Here is a 17,350-nt window from a genome sequence, read left to right as displayed (position 1 = left end):
ATTCACACAGCATTACACAATGTTCTTGCAGGACCCATCCATCTCACCGGTTTTGAACCCCATCTGCAAACTTACAGATCGGTCTCAGTACAGTCATACAGCCTACCTTCCTCCCCAGGCCCACATTCTTCCAGTTGCTATCATTGGAGCTATGGTGGAGTATATTTTTACTTTTGGCTTAGTCCAACCTCATGCTCTGATACTAGTCCTGTATACCAGAGGGGAATTTCAAGAACTTGAGCAATTGCTACAGGTGAGAAGACCATGTTCACCTGGATGCTTCCTAGTCCCACTTGGACTTCCCATCCTGTTCCTTACCTTGACTATTCTTCCTTAGGACCAAGCCCCTCCCTCATACTCCAATTTTAACAATAGGTCTGTGTCTTTGTATGTGGTCTGCTCACCCTACTTTTGTTGGTTTGGTTTGGTTTTTAAATAGAATGCTTTTCCTTACTCTTGTTGCCTCCTTTGCTAACTGCCAGGTCAGCCTTCCTTTTCCAAAAGCAGTGGTTAAGAATCACCTGAAAGGCCTATCAAACTCTAGCTTCTTGGCCCCAACTCTAGAGATTCTGATTCAGTACTACCAGTAGGCCAGGGCAAGGCCAACAAATCTGCATTTCTAACAGGCTCACAAATGATGCCAATGCTGCTGGCCTGGAGACACAACTTCCATCATTTCCATTTATTTTTTGTTTGCCACACGCACCCTTGATGATCCACTCATCCGACCAGCTCATTTGGGTTGTCTTGATGAGCTTTCCTACATCTCAGGACCCTATTCCTTACTCTGATCGCTGTATGAGGTAGGTAAACAATTTCAATTCTAATTCTGCTTCTTGAAATGATGATGCTAGATGATGATGATGATGACAATGACAATGAGCCTCAATTTCCTCATCTTTAAGATGGAGATAAAATAGTACCTCCCTTATAGATTTCTGAAACTATTAAATGAGAAAGCACAGCACTTTGCATGAGGCCTGGCACATAATGGGTGCTCAGTAAATGGGGGTTATGAGGCCATCAATGCAGATGAGGATCACAGCATATCATTACTTCAGTAGACTGATTGATTAGTTTGGGGGAACATAATAGTGAGCAAAACAGATAAGGATTCTGTCCCTGGTGGAGACAGAAACAGTGAATGAGTACACAGATAATAACAGATTATAACAATTATTACCAGGAAAAAAAAAAAGAACAAAGTAACTGGGAGAGGCTGATTTCATCAGAATGGACAAGGGTTCAGCGATCCTATGTGTTTATGATAAATTGTACTGCCTTACTTTAAGTTCCACTGTTCTCAAAATCACCTCTAGTACGTTCCTTTATCACAGTTTCTTTCTCCTTGAGCTTTTCTGAAATGTCAGGAGATGGCAAAAACTATGCAATTGACAACACAAGATCTGAACGAGACCTCCTAATCTGAGTTTGAGTAATCAAGGAGAATGCATGTTAACGTAGAGACACCTGTTATTCATACCAGTAATGACAACGCCACTTACTGAGTGTCTGCTCTGTTCCAGGCACTGTCCTGGAGTTGCACTGAACATGCATCATTTTGCTTACTCTAATCTCCATCAGAACTCTGCAGGCTAGATGTCCTGGCCCACTGCACAGACAGTGTTAGACATGGAGTAATGTGTTCATAACCACTACCCCCAGTGGCATCCTCAAGCCTAAACTGGAACAGATTGGAGGAGCAGAAAGGGGAACAAGATGGTAGATAGAAGGAGCAGGTGTGGATGGAAGGAAAGATGAGAGTCATAATCACACAAATGCTCCTGCTTTTAGGGGAGGTACTATAAATTTTTATACAATGTTCAGCCAAAAAGAGCAGAAACAAGCAGTTTGCAATGGAAGTAAAAAATGAGAACTAACTTGCTCCTCTGTTTACATGGAACAGAGTGAAGAGGTGTTGAGGAGAAAAACTTACTCAGTGACATCTTCTTCTGAGGCCAGAATTACATTTATTATTATTTTATTATTGTCTTAAAAATCAAACAAGGAAAATGCCCCTGCTATGACTTTCCCTCCCTACATATATCTACATAATGACCCTGTGTCATCTTAATTCCCTGGGTATTTTGCAAGCTAAATTATCATTCCAAAGGAAAAACAGTATTACGTGCACAATCCCAACCTATCTGGCTAACCATCCTTTAAAAATCGCACACATACACACATCCCCACACACAATCCCCCCAGCTCATTTGAAATTTCTTTTGTTTTCATGCACTGTAAATTGGTGATAAAGTGTTATTACTGAGCATTTGGCAGTTGGATTCACTAACTACTTTTTGAATGTCAGTAAGAATATACCAAGGGAAAACTGAATTATATAATGCAATCACTTGGGCTAATTATTTTCTTTGCTGGTCCTCTAAAGAAGCAATGGATAAGAACTCACAAATATCACATTTATTTTTCTTAGCAGGAGAGGAGCACTAGTCTGTGATTAAAGTGGCATCACGTTGCTTCTTACAGAATGTGTAATGGGTCTGAACTGCAAGAATAAAAAACAGGTACACCTGTTAACCATAGTAAAAATCCCCTTTTAACTGGGTAGGCAGTTTCCATAGAAATGTATACAGTAAGTGGTCATTACATATAAGCCAAAGAGGTAGAGCTTTAGTGCTGATAGCAGGAGATTCTTCACCTGAAGCTCTCCTTCCGTCTCCAAATATAAGAAAAAAATATTTCAACCTTAGAGTCTTTCCTAACTGCACATAGCATTTCCCAAACATGAGCCTGTTAGAGATTCTAAGAAGTCCTGTAGTATGTACCCATTTAGGTTAACTTTGTTTGATCCAACATTTTCCAAATTTAGGTAATCACAGATGATTTTTTGTTTTGTCTCATTTTGGTTTTTTTGTTTTTTTTTTAAAGGAATACCTAATAATACACATACAGCTTGGGGAATGTTGGTGAACAAGAATGTTTAGCCTTCATTCTTACTAGATGTCTCACTTGATTGCACAGTTGTTGCATCTTTAACATCATCCATTTTATTCATACCAAACTTGTACCCCAAATGTGTTTTGCAAGGAATAACTACCGAAATGTTGCTATTTCTATTTAGAATAGCACAATTCCTATTACTATTGCATAGCAACAGCTTTTCTGAACAATAAGAATATGGGTAAAATGAGAAAGAACTCTTGGAGTCTGAGGATTATATACAAAGATTTTTTTTTTGTCACAAGAAGGACTTAATGAAACTTTTTTTTCACATACTGAAATTTGATATTCAGGATGAAAATCCAAATTGAATTCTGAGAGAGAAAAAATGTACATTTCTTACATATTTCTTAAATGCTTAATTCGTGCCAACAAGCATACAAGACACTGGGGACATGACAATGACTAACATACAAACCCTCCCCCTTGGGAAACTGCCTAACCAACATGTTAAATATTAATCATGGAGTTAGCAAGAAATTATAGAAACACAGGGAAGGGAGAGGAGTTGCCACATGGGTGTACCTGATGTCAGATCCAACAATCAAAAATCATTGTGCCTATGTGACACAGCATTGGTTTAAAAGAACCACAAAGCACACACAAAAAATCAGTCTTTGTGAACTCAAAGGTTTTCACCCAGATGGCCAGTGACCTCAGTACCTACTCTGTGTGGCATTCCATTTAGCTTGTTCCTATGAAAGTGATATACCTTACCCCACACACATATGCCAATAAAAAGCCATTACAACTCAATAATAAAAAAACAAATAACCCAATTTAAAATAGACAAAGGATCTGAAAAGACATTTCGTCAAGAAAGATATACAAATGGTGACTAAATCCATAAAAACATACTCAACATCATTAGTCATTAGGGAAATGCAAATCAAACTCACAATGAGATACCACTTCACACCCACAAGACTAGTTAGAATAAAAAAAAAGTTAGCTAATAACAAGTATTGATGAGGATGTAGAGAAATAGAAATACCCACACATTGCTGGTAGGAATGTAAAATTGTATAGTCTCTTTGGAAAACATCTGGTAGTTCCTCAAATGACTGAACACAGAATTATCATATGACTCAGTGGTTCCATTCCTAGGTATAGATTCAAGATAAGTGAAAATATAGGTCCACATAAAAACTTGTACATAAATGCTTATACAGAACTACTAGTAATAGACAAAAGTAGAGATGATCCCATTGCCCATCATTGCCCTAATGAATAAATAAAACATGGTATATCTATACAATGGAATATTATTTGGCCATAAGAAAAAATGAACTACTGATATACAATAAGGTTGAGCCTTGAAAACATTATACTGAGCTAAAGAAACCAGTCACAAAACACAGCATATTCTATAATTCCATTTTTGTAAAATGTCCATAATAGAAGAATGTATAGAGACAGAAAGTAGACTGGTGGTTGCTTAGGGCTGTTGTAAGAGAAGAGGATGGGGGAATGACAGTTAAAGGGTTCAAGGTTTGTTTTGAGGTGATGAAGGTGTTCTAAAATTCACTGTGGTCAGATATGGTTGCAAATGTCTGTGATTGTCCTGAAACCAGTAAATTGTACAGTTTAAATGTGAAGTTGTCTAGTATGTGAATTATAGTGGATGGTATCTCAGTAAAGCTGTTTTACAGCATTAGGTAAGAAACTATTGCATTTTCAATACACATTTGTTGAATAAGTGATAAGTAAATCAACAAATGTATAGATCAAACTCCAAATGCTTCACTTGAATAGAGTCCGCCATTGAATGACATGTTTTCAAACTGGTGCTTTTTGCCCTTAGGCACACTGCCACCATGTGGTGGAAGGAGCCTTGGTCTTATGGTACAAATTTCAGGAGTATGAACACAGGTATACTCTGGTGGATTCCTGCTCAAATATACCAGATAATACTAAAGATAAGTCCACACCTTACTATGTAAAACAGTCACTAAAAGGATTATATCTAGATATATGAAATAAGAAATCAGAAATAAGTAAAAGTCCTTGGAAAGTATAGAAAGAAATGTCATGCTTTGCTCTTTAGCCTTTCAAAACTGGCAAGCACAATTGATGCTAACTCTTGCTAACTTTAATTAAAACACTCCTGTCTAATTTAGTTTCAGTCCTATAACAGTCAAACTCCTGGGATAATGTGTACTTCGGGTACTTCAGGACAACTTTGGCATAGCACGCCCTTTTGGGCAGCTTTCCACCACTGTCATCAGTTCTCCTTCTAAACCAGATGGTCAATTCACCTTGCTGAGACTGTTAGGGCTAATTAAACTCATAGTCTTAGATTGCCTTTTTAATGTTCTGAATTAGTGCATAGCCTTCATCTTACCCTCTGGAGCCTCTACTTCCTTCCTCATCTTTCTGAGAAGGAAGAAAAAAAAAGTTAGATCCACAGCCATCTCAAGGATAAACACACACACAAAAAACTGTTCAAATTGCTTTCTCCAATGAAAGAGGGAAGGAGAGGAGAGATCCACATAGTAGGTCTTTAAATAAGTATCTGTGTAATGAATAAATAAATCCCATCACGAATTCATCTAGTATTTCCACAGACAGTATAACTGCAAAGGTCATACCAAATCATTTTACACTAACAGCCCGGACATACCATCTTTCTTCTTCTAATATATACATGCATTCAACAGAATCTCCAAAACATTAGTTTGGATAGAACTTTTGCATACTGGGAGCCTGGGTGGCTCAGTTGGTTAAGCGACTGCCTTTAGCTCAGGTCATGATCCCGGAGTCCCTGGATCGAGTCCCATATCTGCCTCTCTGCTCAGCGGGGAGTCTGCTTCTCCCTCTGACCCTCTGTCCTTTCAGGCTCTCTCTCACTCTCCCTCTCTCTCTCAAATAAATAAATAAATAAATAAGAACTTTTGCATACTCTTACGATGGCTGTGATTTCAGGTGAGAAAAGTAATTATAATAAGAAATCAACATAGTTATAGGAAGGAACAGCAAATAGATAATTTTGATTTTTTAAATTTAATTCTGTCTTATATTATGCATTTTTATCATAATTTAGGATCATACCCCTACATGAAAAAAAAAACTCTTAACTAATTTCATTATGATCCATTTGGCAATTACCCTGTGAAAGATAATCAATATAAACTTACCTAAGGCACTGTTTTTATGGCTAAGACCATTAAATGCATATGGGTGAGGGGGGGGTCACTGCTAATAAAGGGCAATTATAGAGAGACATGAAATTTAAGGACTGCTACTTGGGAGAAGCAGTGATGTAGTAAATTCAGGAGAACTCCATTCAAAGAGTTACACATTGTAATAGAGGTGTTAAGTATTATCTTTATTAATATATTTTATGATAACTATTTTCTGTATATAGCTAAGAACCTAAGCCAAAAACCCAACATCGGTGATCCAACAGCAAATTTGTAAAGGGGGCAAGTGAATACCTTAATGGAGGTGGATGTGCCAGTTACTCTCCAAACAAATGGATGGGTCAGGTTCCCTATCTGACCCATTATACATGTTCATAAAGTAGCAACACATCCAATATGTTTCAGGAAAAAACACAAAAAATGATAAAACTAAAGCATATGCAAAAAAATAAAAGGACACAAAGCCTTATCAATTTTTAATTATCATATTTCCTTCCATTAGTAGACACATCTGAGAGTTGATGGAATGTGAACAGCTGCATGCTTATTGTAGTAAATTGAATTTATAGAGCATATCTAAAAATTGAGTTAAAAACCAGAAAACATATTTTCTTCATAGTGAATGATATATTTATTATTAAAATTGGGACAGATCATCCAAAATTGTAGGACCTAAAATGTTAGTAACACCTTATCTTTATAAATTACTAAATAAGAAGATGATGATACTAAAGAGAAAAATAAACAAGGAGACATTTAGATCTTCAAACTACACATAACCTAGTATATAAACAGAGAAATGGCTTTTGATTCATTGCTCTGGTAAGAGGGACATATTTTTCACACTCTTGGAAATTTGAGATTGTCAGTATTAACAATATGTAAGAAATGTTGGTAATATACTTCTTTGTTGTAGCTTATGTCTCTATAAAACTAATCAAGAATCTTTTGAACAGTATAATGCACCATACAGCTACTCTTTCTGTGGTTATATTCATCTGCTCTGGCTGCTATAACAAAATATCACCACAGACTCGGTGGCTTAGGCAACATAAACCTATTTTTTCACAGTTATGGAGTCTGGAAGTTTTTTTTTGTTTGTTTGTTTGTTTTTTGTTTTTTTTTTTTGAGTCTGGAAGTTTAAGATGAAGGTAGCAGCAGGGTTGATTTCTGGTGAGACATCTCTCCTTGGCTTGGAGATGATGCCTTCTTTCTATGTCCCCACATACACCATTTTCTGCATGTTTGCACTGAGAGAGAGAATGCTCAGATGCCTCTTCCTCTTCTTATAAAGATGCCATTCCTATTAGATTAGGGCCCCATTCTTAGGATTTCTTTGAACCTTAATTACCTCAATTAAAGGTCCTATCTCCAAACACAGTCACATTGGTAGTGATAAGGCTTCAATGTATGAATTTGGGGGAAAACTATTCAGTCCATAACAATGTTCTATAAAAACACATGAGTCTCCATAAAGAGCTTATAAAATATTTTGATAGAAAGCTAGATAACTTATATACAATGTACATGTAATTGTATTTCTTATGTTTAAAATTCAGATGAGCCAGAGAACAAATCAAGGCTTTGCGTGGCCAAGACTAACAAGACATGGCATCTGTTTTTGCTCACAATCTGGCTGGGAAGAAAGCATGGATGGCAGGCTATAGAGACACAGAGGAAGCTAAAAAAGTATAAAATGCTTCACAAATTTGGATGCCATCCTTGTGCCACAAACCTAATATTTGTCTATGTTTCTTAAGCTTACTGCCAAAAATTTTTCTGTGCATCATTAGGACATCATTATGTGATTCTTCCAAGATTCATGAGAATAATGGAGGGACCAGTTGTTGCTTTATAAATGTTATAGGTGAGTAAAACTGGGTATGGAGAGGGTACATAGGATGTTTTAATATTTGTGGCATTTTGTTTTGTTTTTGCTTAATTTTTATAACTATGCTTTAGGCTTCTGCTGAAGTCTAGAAGAGCATCTTATATTTCTTTCTTTCCCACAGCACCCAAAGCCATGCCTCTTTTTCTAGAAGCCTTCTCTCCCAAATTTTACACCTAAGCAATCATCAAGCCCTACGAGGAAGTAATTATCATTCTTTACAAATGAAGGGATTGAGGATTAGTGAGTTAAATAGTTGGCAAAGATGAAAGAGCTAGTAAGCCACAATCCAAAAACCAAACCAATGTCTTTCCATTGCCCTTAAGATAAAAACCTGACAACATGAGCAAACCATTCAGGATTTATACCACTTTTCCAGTTCCCTATCAGTTTCCCATTGGACCCATAATCTTCAACCACATGGGATGACTTCCCGTTCCCAATCCCTTGCTTATCCCAAACCTTTGCCCACTTCCTTCCTTTCCCAGAATCTCTCTCCTCACCCCTCCTCCCAACCCCTGCCTCCCTTCCTTCATCTTCCTTGAACTGTTTATTCGGGGCTCCTTACCTCCCTCTTTCCCAACTTTTTTTTGGCTCTTCTATTTCTTGTCTGTTTACCTAACTAGTCTCTGAAGTCAAGACTTGTGCCATATGCATCTTTCTATGCCCAAAGAGTGCCTGGCCGAGTACAAAAGATGCACTCAAGTGCCAGCTGCTGTGTCAGCACAGCTGCTATGGATCGGTTGTGTATCTGGGCCTAGAAACCATACTTGATTAACTCAGTGTAACCCAGCCATCTTTTTTATTATTCTTAAGCATTTTCAGAAGAAATTGAGCTACCGATGGGACTTTCCTGTCCCATTGTGTTACAAAATGATAGTTTTTAACAGGGGTTTTTAATTTCTTCTATAAATCTTAATCTGCTGTCTTCTTAACTTGCTTTTAAGATGATTTTTCTAAAACTTTCTGAATAGATGGGTCTATTATCTATTTGCAGAATCAGTACATTATGTAATGGTTGAGGTAACCATATGCATTTAAAAGAATATGGGAAGGCATTGTGAACAGAAATTTTCTTAGAAATAGGAAATATATGTGTATTATACATGGATATGGTATGTATATGCATGTATGTATACAGGTACATATATGTATACGTGCATGCATATATATTATAGACATGAAAATATAATTTAATATTCTGAATCCACTGCCATTGGGCTTAAAGAACATTATCTGTGTGAGCTGGATATGCTCTAGGCCAGGAGAGAGCCATTCTGAACACACTGCAAGAGGGTGACCCATGGATCCCTGTCCCTTTTTTTTAAGATTTTATTTATTTTTGACAGAGAGAGAGAGAGAGAGAGAGAGAGAGAGCACAAGCAGGGGAAGCAGCAGGCAGAGGAAGAGGGAGAAGCAGGCTTTCCGTGGAGCAGGGAGCCTGATGCGGGGCTGGATCCCAGGACCCCGGGATCATGACCTGAGCCGAAGGCAGACGCTTAACTGTCTGAGTCACCCAGGCGCCCCTATGGATCCCTGTCCCTTAAGGAGAAGTCTCAGGCAGGCAAAACACCTGCCTCAAAGGACTTCTTTTTAGAGGTGTTTTCTTGGGAGAAATATAAACTCAAACACCACATAAAGTGAAATGTGCTACTCATGGGAGCGGGAGAAAAAGATATGGAGAACTCTTAGATTTTGTTAAAGGTTTTCAATTATCTGCAAAGTACAGACCTAGCAGATTTATTTGTGTCTACAAAGCCAGACTGTACCAATTCTAGCCAACATTTCTCTAGACAGTTGATAAGGCAAATAATTGAGAAAACCTACACACTAAGGTAAATTTTTAATAGTATATTATTTATATTGCTGCAGACTGCTTTTTTTTTAAATTTCAAAAATGGACATAACTAAAATTTTATTTAGGAATGCATGTAATGTGATAAAGCTATAAAGAAAAGTAAGGACAGGTAAACACAAACTTCAGGATAATGGTTACCTCTGGGGTGGAGAGGGAAGGGGATGAGTTTGGGGAGGAGCACACAGGGTTATGTTCTGTTTCTTAAACTGGACGGGGGTACATGGCTTCTCATTTTATTATTGAAACTGTAAATATATACACTTTAAGATAGAATGTATTTTATAGTTTAAAAACTTTTAAAAATCAGAACCTTCCACCTAATCTGCCCAAACCTTTAGATGATTTGACCTATTTAATTTTTTTTTATTTTTTTAATTATTTTTTTATTATTAAATTCAATTAGCCAACATATAGTACATCATTAGGTTTGGATGTAGTGTTCAACGATTCATTAGTTGTGTATAACACCCAATGCTCATCAGACTGCTTTTAAAAAAATTCTAGAATCTAGAAAGTTCAAAACTGTTTTCATTTTGTCACCAACGTTAGACCTAATGGCTTCTCCTCAAGAGTGAACTTTCCACCCATCTCTTGTGTGTGCATGGGCAATGTTAAGAGTTTGTCCAAGGGCATCTGGGTGGCTCAGATGGTTAAGCGTCTGCCTTCGGCTCAGGTCATGATCCCAGGGTCCTGGGATCGAGTCCCGCATCAGGCTCCCTGCTCCTTGGGAGCCTGCTTCTCCCTCTGCTTCTCTCTCTCCCTCTGTCTCTCATGAATAAATAAATAAAATCTTTAAAAAAAAAAAGAGTTTGTCCAAGGTTGGGCACTTCCTTGGTTAAAGATCAAATTTTTTTTTTTTAACTATGCATTTATGCATTGATCCAGACATCAGACCGGTCTAGACCTAAGGCAGGAGCCAATCTCCTGAATGTTTATTAAAGGCAGTTATAATTTCTGAGCCAAAAAGCTGGTTATTTGGAAAATAATAATGATCAGAATATCATTCTTTAGTTTAAACTTTTTAAAAAAAAAGTTTAAAAAAATCATCATGGCATGTGTGATTTAAACAGAATGTAAGCTGGCAACAGTATTCAGAAAACCTCCTTCTGCAACCCCCTTTTCAGCTTTTCTTCCTGCCAACACTTCTTTAGGTTCTATCTTTCATGAGAGCAAAGACTATCAACTCTTCATATCTTCACAGAGTTCATGTTAACATGCAAAATAGAGGAAAAAAAAAACTTACTCTGAAGGCAGGCAATTGATCAGGGCAATTGATTGTATGAATTTGTAATAATACTACAAGCCCTTTGAAGCCAGACTTTAAACCTTTTGTAGCCTTCCCAGAACCTAGTGCAGTACATATACTCAAATACATCCACCAGTACTATATTGATGAATATTTTAAGAGATCAGAAACATTAACATAAATGGTTATGATTAGGAACACACCTATTTATTTCCTTATAGTTCATGTACTTTAGACAAGTTTTCCTTAATCTTGTCTATTACAAATTTCCCCAAGAAGTTTAACTATTATGGAACTCTCAATATTCACTTTATAGTGTAAATGCTTTAAATTATATTTAATGTTCATTAACTCTGAAACTCATAAGGAAGACCACAGAATTTCTCTTGTGGTATATAAAATGGTATCATACTTGAAAAGTCTGTTAGTTCCTGCAGGTTCACATTCAAAGCCAGTCTAAGTGTAAGGATGGACCAAGAAAGGCAAAACAAAAGTCTGATAAAATGCGTGATTAAAACTTATGAGCACAAGCTTGGATTTCTTGTGGAATTTTATCTTATGAAGAATCTACGTTATGGTTAAATTCTTAAAACTAATGAAAAGTATTTGAATAACACTGGTAATGAAGTTCTTTTTTCCCCATCTTCTTTTTTAATTTAATTAATTAATTTGTTTATTTATTTGAGAGACAGAGAGAGAACTCACAAGTGGGGGGGAGGGGTAGAGGGAGAGGGAGAAGCAGGTTCCCCACTGAGCAGGGAGCCCAATGTGGGACTCGATCCCAGGACCCTGGGATCATGACCTGAGCAAAAGGCAGACACTTAACCAACTGAGCCACCCAGGTGCCCCCCATCCCATCTTTAAAGAAAAAGTAATAAATTACATTTTCCATATAAACCCAGTCCTGCAGGATGAGCTTAACTTTACATTAGAATAGTCAAAGAATATATCAAAGATTTTATTATAGCAACATTCATTTTAAAGCCTGGGTAGAATACTTAAAACAGTATTATGATCATTTCCTGAATTAAATCATACCTTTTATAATAGTTACAGATCATACTAGGTATGTGGAAGATCTTTAAAATGTATACCCAGTTACCAAGAGAATTAAATAAAAAAGAACCAAGACATAAACACAACTTGATCTATATTTTTAAATTAATAATTCTTCTAATTTACACATTCAACATATAATCTAAAATGAAATTTTTGGAAATAGGGTCATTCATTTATAATGAAAATGTGAATCTAACAGCAACAAAGCCAGCAGCTATATGAAAAAATACTTGGTATCCTATACAAAATATAAAATAAAAACAGAAAACCAGAAATAACAAAATACATACACACAGATCCTATACAGAATAGTTACTATTCTTCCTATATTAATAGTTCCTGCAAATCAACAAAATAAAGATAAATATTTTAATAAATGTATAAAGGTCAAAAAGATTGACAGCTAACTCACAAAATATAAAATGCAAATGTCCAGTAAAACTATAAAAATAAATCTAAATTTAGTAAGGGTGAAAATTAGAACAAAGAGAGTCCATTTTATAAAATTGTTAGGCAAATATTGGTAGAGAGAAATGTATTCTTTTTTTTTTTATTACTCATTTATTTAAGAGAGAGAGGGCACGAGTGGAGGGGAGAGGCAGAGAGAGAGGGAGAGGCAGAGGGAGAAGCAGACTCCCTACCTAGCAGGGAGCCCAATGCAGGGCTGGATCCCAAGACCCTGGGATCATGACCTGAGCCAAAAGCAGATGCTTAACCCACTGAACCACCCAGGTGCTCTGAGAGAAATGTATTCTTTTGGAGACGACAGGCAATTCTTGCACTGCTGGTGTGAGTATAAACATTGTTGTGATACTTTTCCTTAGCATATAAGCAAATAAATGACAAAGATACAGAATAATCATCTCAGTGCTTTTGTTGTTTGTGTGTGCTTTTTTTTTTTTAAGAGTTTATTTATTTATTTGACAGAGAGAGGCACAGCGAGAGAGGGAACACAAGCAGGGGGAGTGGGAGAGGGAGAAGCAGACTCCTGCTGAGCAAGGAGCCCGTCGCAGGGCTCGATCCCAGACCCCTGGGATCGTGACCTGAGCCGAAGGCAGATGCTTAATGACTGAGCCACCCAGGCGCCCGTGTGTGCTTTTTTTAAATAGAATTTGGAAACAAGACAATGCTCAACAATAAAGAACTGGAGAACATATACATGCTCACAGGACACACAGAAGAAGATGCTATGGATGTCAATATATGTGCATATATGGATATTCCTACATATATTTCTTGGCTAAGTTACTCAGGAATCATAATTTATGTACAATTGGCTTAGATATCAATGAAGCATCATGTGTCCAAATATTGTGTATTAATTTGATATAAAATTTGACCTCATATATTTGCAATTAGAAGTTTACCCATGATCACTATAAAGTCTAGGTAATTCTATAACTGCATTTGCCTTATGATCAGTAGTATATATTATAAAATAATTTCTGTATAGTTATTCTATGTTGCTGTCCTTTGATGTTATAAATGTAAAAGTTCTTTGTTTCACCAAAAACTTTCATATAAAATGACTATATTAAATTGCTGCCATCTTAAAGACAAGCTATTTTAGTTAGAATAATGCTACCTCTAAAACCAAAGAATTCAAGTCCTTTTTCTATTCTTAGTTTAATATTTATGGTTTGATCAAAGAACAAACTACTCCTTTGCCTCACCCATCACATACATTATTACCCTATCTGAAGATGAAAGCATTTTCTGAATAAACTTTAAAGCCAAGAAGTAAAATGGATAGCATAACACTATTATGGTACAGGTTAGCAGATATAATCAGCATACCATACCTTTTCATTTCTACTGAATAATTTTTAAAGCGCCTATGATTCTTCCTGTACTCTTTACAAGGTAAAAAGACTTATTCCAGAGGGAAAAATCCAAAAACTGGTAAACAATTTTTTGTTGTTGCTGTTACAGGAAAAAGCAATTGGAATTCAAATGGTAAAGCACTTTCTCCAAATTACGTGATTCAAATGAAACTGACTAAAAAAAAAATCTGGGGTAGATGATAAAATATGTGTTTGAGTACCTACCACATATAATAATTATTAATTTACAAAGATACACGGGGACCCTGTCTTTCTGAATAATATGTACCATCCAACCCCCCTTAAATTTTTAAAATTAGATTCTTTCTATGTGTTTTCCTTAGATATATTTGATTTTATTGGTTCACCCTCCACATAACATCTACAGTATTTCCATATTAACAAAACAGTCTTACCAAGACATTTGAATTTAATGTCAGGAACCCTGTCATCTCAAATGATATCTGACTTTTCCACTCAAGCGCATATTATTTATACAATTTCTCTCATTCATGCCTATTGGAATCTCTCATTTGTTATTTAACTCATTTGCTGTTTAATACGTTTGTTAAATAATAATTTTTCATAGATTTCAGTTGTATCATTGGAATAATTAGCCCAAAGAGTGCTGCGTCTAGATTTCAGCCAATGAACAAGTATTCAAACACTGCTTTTAACCCTTTGCAATTAATCAAAGTAAAGTAAGGACATGTATGGAATATTGGGACTTCACAATTTCATACTAATAAACACAGGACGCAATTCAGGGATAAGCGTTTAAAGTGTCACGGTCGTGTATTTTGAAAAGGACAGTGTAAACTAATCTCGAGCCATTGACTTACCCAAGACTGTGAGCTCTGCAGAGGCACTAATATTCTCATTTTTATATGTAACAATGCAGGTGTAAGTTCCACTATCATCATCTGTCACATTGGAGATAAGCAAGTTGCTTCCACCCAATAAGGAATACTTTTTGGACCTGTAAGACACAGGCATATATAATTAGAGAGTAGATTAATGTACGGATACATATGTGTATACCAGGCAAGGTACTCAGAGGTTGAAATAAACTCCACAAAAGATCAAATTATAAAATTAGAAAAAAACCTCTATTTTGGGGGCCTAGGTAACATCACATTTATTGATCAAAAATTCACTCAAGATAAACCACTCCCACTGGAAGGCTATGTGCAGTGATCAAAGAAATTAAATAGATTAAACTTGGGACCAAGCTTAGTACTGAAAAGAAACTTCCAGATAATCTGGTGCAATTCTCTCATTTTGGATTTGAGGACCACAAGCTCCAGAGAAGTGATTCCCCATAGTGGAAGTCAATGTCTTGTGTCCTGACATCTGATTTAGTACAAAGCCACACTTCATACTGTACCAAGAATGTCTGGCTAATTCAGAGAACATGTTTTGACATGCTATGGCTGCAACCAGATTTCTCACATGTTTTAATATTCTCAGAAGTATTGTGACATCATACCATATAGTGTTGTTATATAAATATAGAGGGGAGATGAAATTTAAAGATTTAAGTTATTGTCTGTGAACCTATCTCATCACAGAAAACAAATGTGTTAAAAAGGAGTACACCAGACCTCCAAGTCAATGAAATTAATTTCTTAAGTGAAATCCATTTAATCAAAATGTTTCAGGCTAAGTGTTCCATTCTATTAAGAGTTTACTTTCTAACTATGCCTTAATATGAACGTCTAATAATTCAAAGCCAGCCATGTTCTTTTGCCTTATCTTAAATAATTGTTATATCTGGAGTGTGAAAGATATAACTGCAGCTGAAAAAATTGCACAGACCCTATAATGACATGCTGTATATTACAATTCAGAAAACTTTAATTTCCTGGGGCGCCTGGGTGGCTCAGTCAGTTAAGCATCTGCCTTTGGCTCAAGTCATGATCCCAGGGTCCTGGGATCGAGCCCCACATTGGGTTCTCTGCTCATTGGGGAGCATGCTTCACCCTCTCCCTCTGCCTGCCACCCTGACTACTTGTGTTCTCTCTCTCTGTCAAATAAATAAATAAAATCTTTAAAAAATAAAAAAGAAAACTTTAATTTCTTAATAAATATTTCACTCTCTATACCACTTTCTTAGGATGAGATCCTCCAAAGTATCTTTGCTGAATAGTTTTTGGACAGGGCATTTTCAACAGCAATGCTGGCTTTCTAAATTTCTTTTCTGACTTGATCTCATAGATTTTGACTCTGTTCCCCATCTCTTCATTGCATTGGGTAAATGTCTTTCGTATATTGTATAATGTCAAGGAATGCAGGGGAAAAATCAATTATCATCAAGAATTAGTATTTCTAGGTACCTATATCAAATTAGAGAAAGGGAAACAGTGACACACACTTCACAAAAGTCTTCAATTTGTGATACCTGAGTTGGATGACTTCTTCTCCCCGTAACCAGGTAAAACTCGGGGCAGGATAGCCAGAAACACAACACTCCAGAATGGCATCTTTTCCTTCAATGGCTACCACATTGGACGGTCTTTGCAGAAAATATAGCTGCCTGTGCAGCCCTGGGTCTGTGGAAAGAAAACACAGGATCACATCTTTTATGAAAAACACTGTAAAGATAAATTATGTAGCTTGAATCATTTTTTTCCCAAACAAGACACTGATAGAGAAGAAGAAAAACTGGAAAGTTACGAGTGAAACTTATAAACTAGACTCCTAAATGGTTTTTCCACCCCTAGTTTCTAAGATCATGTTAGAATATTCTTAGCTGTTGATGACATCATGGTATAAGGCAACAGACAGAAGCTTGAACTGACAAGCACTCGTGTGGGCTGCAGGACTTGTGGACTTCTCATTAGAGAACAAAACAATATGACAAGTAATTTCTCTAAACATTATCTCCTGTAACTTTCTGATATGTTCAATTTGTCTGCCATGAATATCTATTCAACTTCCTTCTGCTTTGTCTATTGCTTCAGTGGCTGTTAGAACTGTGTTTAATAACAACATACAAGTATTGAGAAGGTAGAATGTAGAAGGTACTGAAAAAAAGTATCTGCTGTCTTCAAAAATAGACCTTACACTAAATTTTCTTTTGTATAATAGTAACTTAGGCTGTTTCTAAGCCTTCTGTTTATTTTTAATTTTTAACAACATTCCAAAGAGTTTGTCCCTAGAGCTGAGACTATGTAGATGAAGAGCTCCTGTATAATCCTACCTCACTCAATGCATTTTCTAGTTCTATAGAACCAACATTATTCATTTTACTTCTTTCTTCCTTTCTTTCTCTTTCTTTCTTTCTTTCTTTCTTTCTTTCTTTCTTTCTTTCTTTCTTTCTTTCTTTCTTTCTTTCTTTCTTTCTTTCTCTCTCTCTCTCTCTTTCTCTCT

General features: G+C 36.3%; 1 protein-coding gene across 3 annotated transcripts in view; it reads right to left on the bottom strand.

The window, feature by feature from the left end:
• The window catches only part of DCC (DCC netrin 1 receptor), a 1,177,272-nt gene that overhangs the window by 592,452 nt on the left and 567,470 nt on the right, over positions 1-17,350 (bottom strand). For all 3 annotated transcript variants that reach the window (XM_035724067.1, XM_035724068.1, XM_035724069.1), the window contains exons 4-5: positions 16,380-16,530; positions 14,821-14,957 (exon numbers count right to left, since the gene is read on the bottom strand). In XM_035724067.1, the coding sequence (XP_035579960.1) occupies positions 14,821-14,957; positions 16,380-16,530 (288 nt within the window). The remainder of the gene's footprint in view (positions 1-14,820; positions 14,958-16,379; positions 16,531-17,350) is intronic.

The sequence above is a fragment of the Zalophus californianus genome, chromosome 14 (assembly GCF_009762305.2).
Source record: "Zalophus californianus isolate mZalCal1 chromosome 14, mZalCal1.pri.v2, whole genome shotgun sequence".
In the NCBI taxonomy this organism is placed as follows: Eukaryota; Metazoa; Chordata; class Mammalia; order Carnivora; family Otariidae; genus Zalophus; species Zalophus californianus.
Note: the sequence above shows the minus strand (reverse complement) of the source record. Positions and strands in the feature narration are given on the sequence as shown.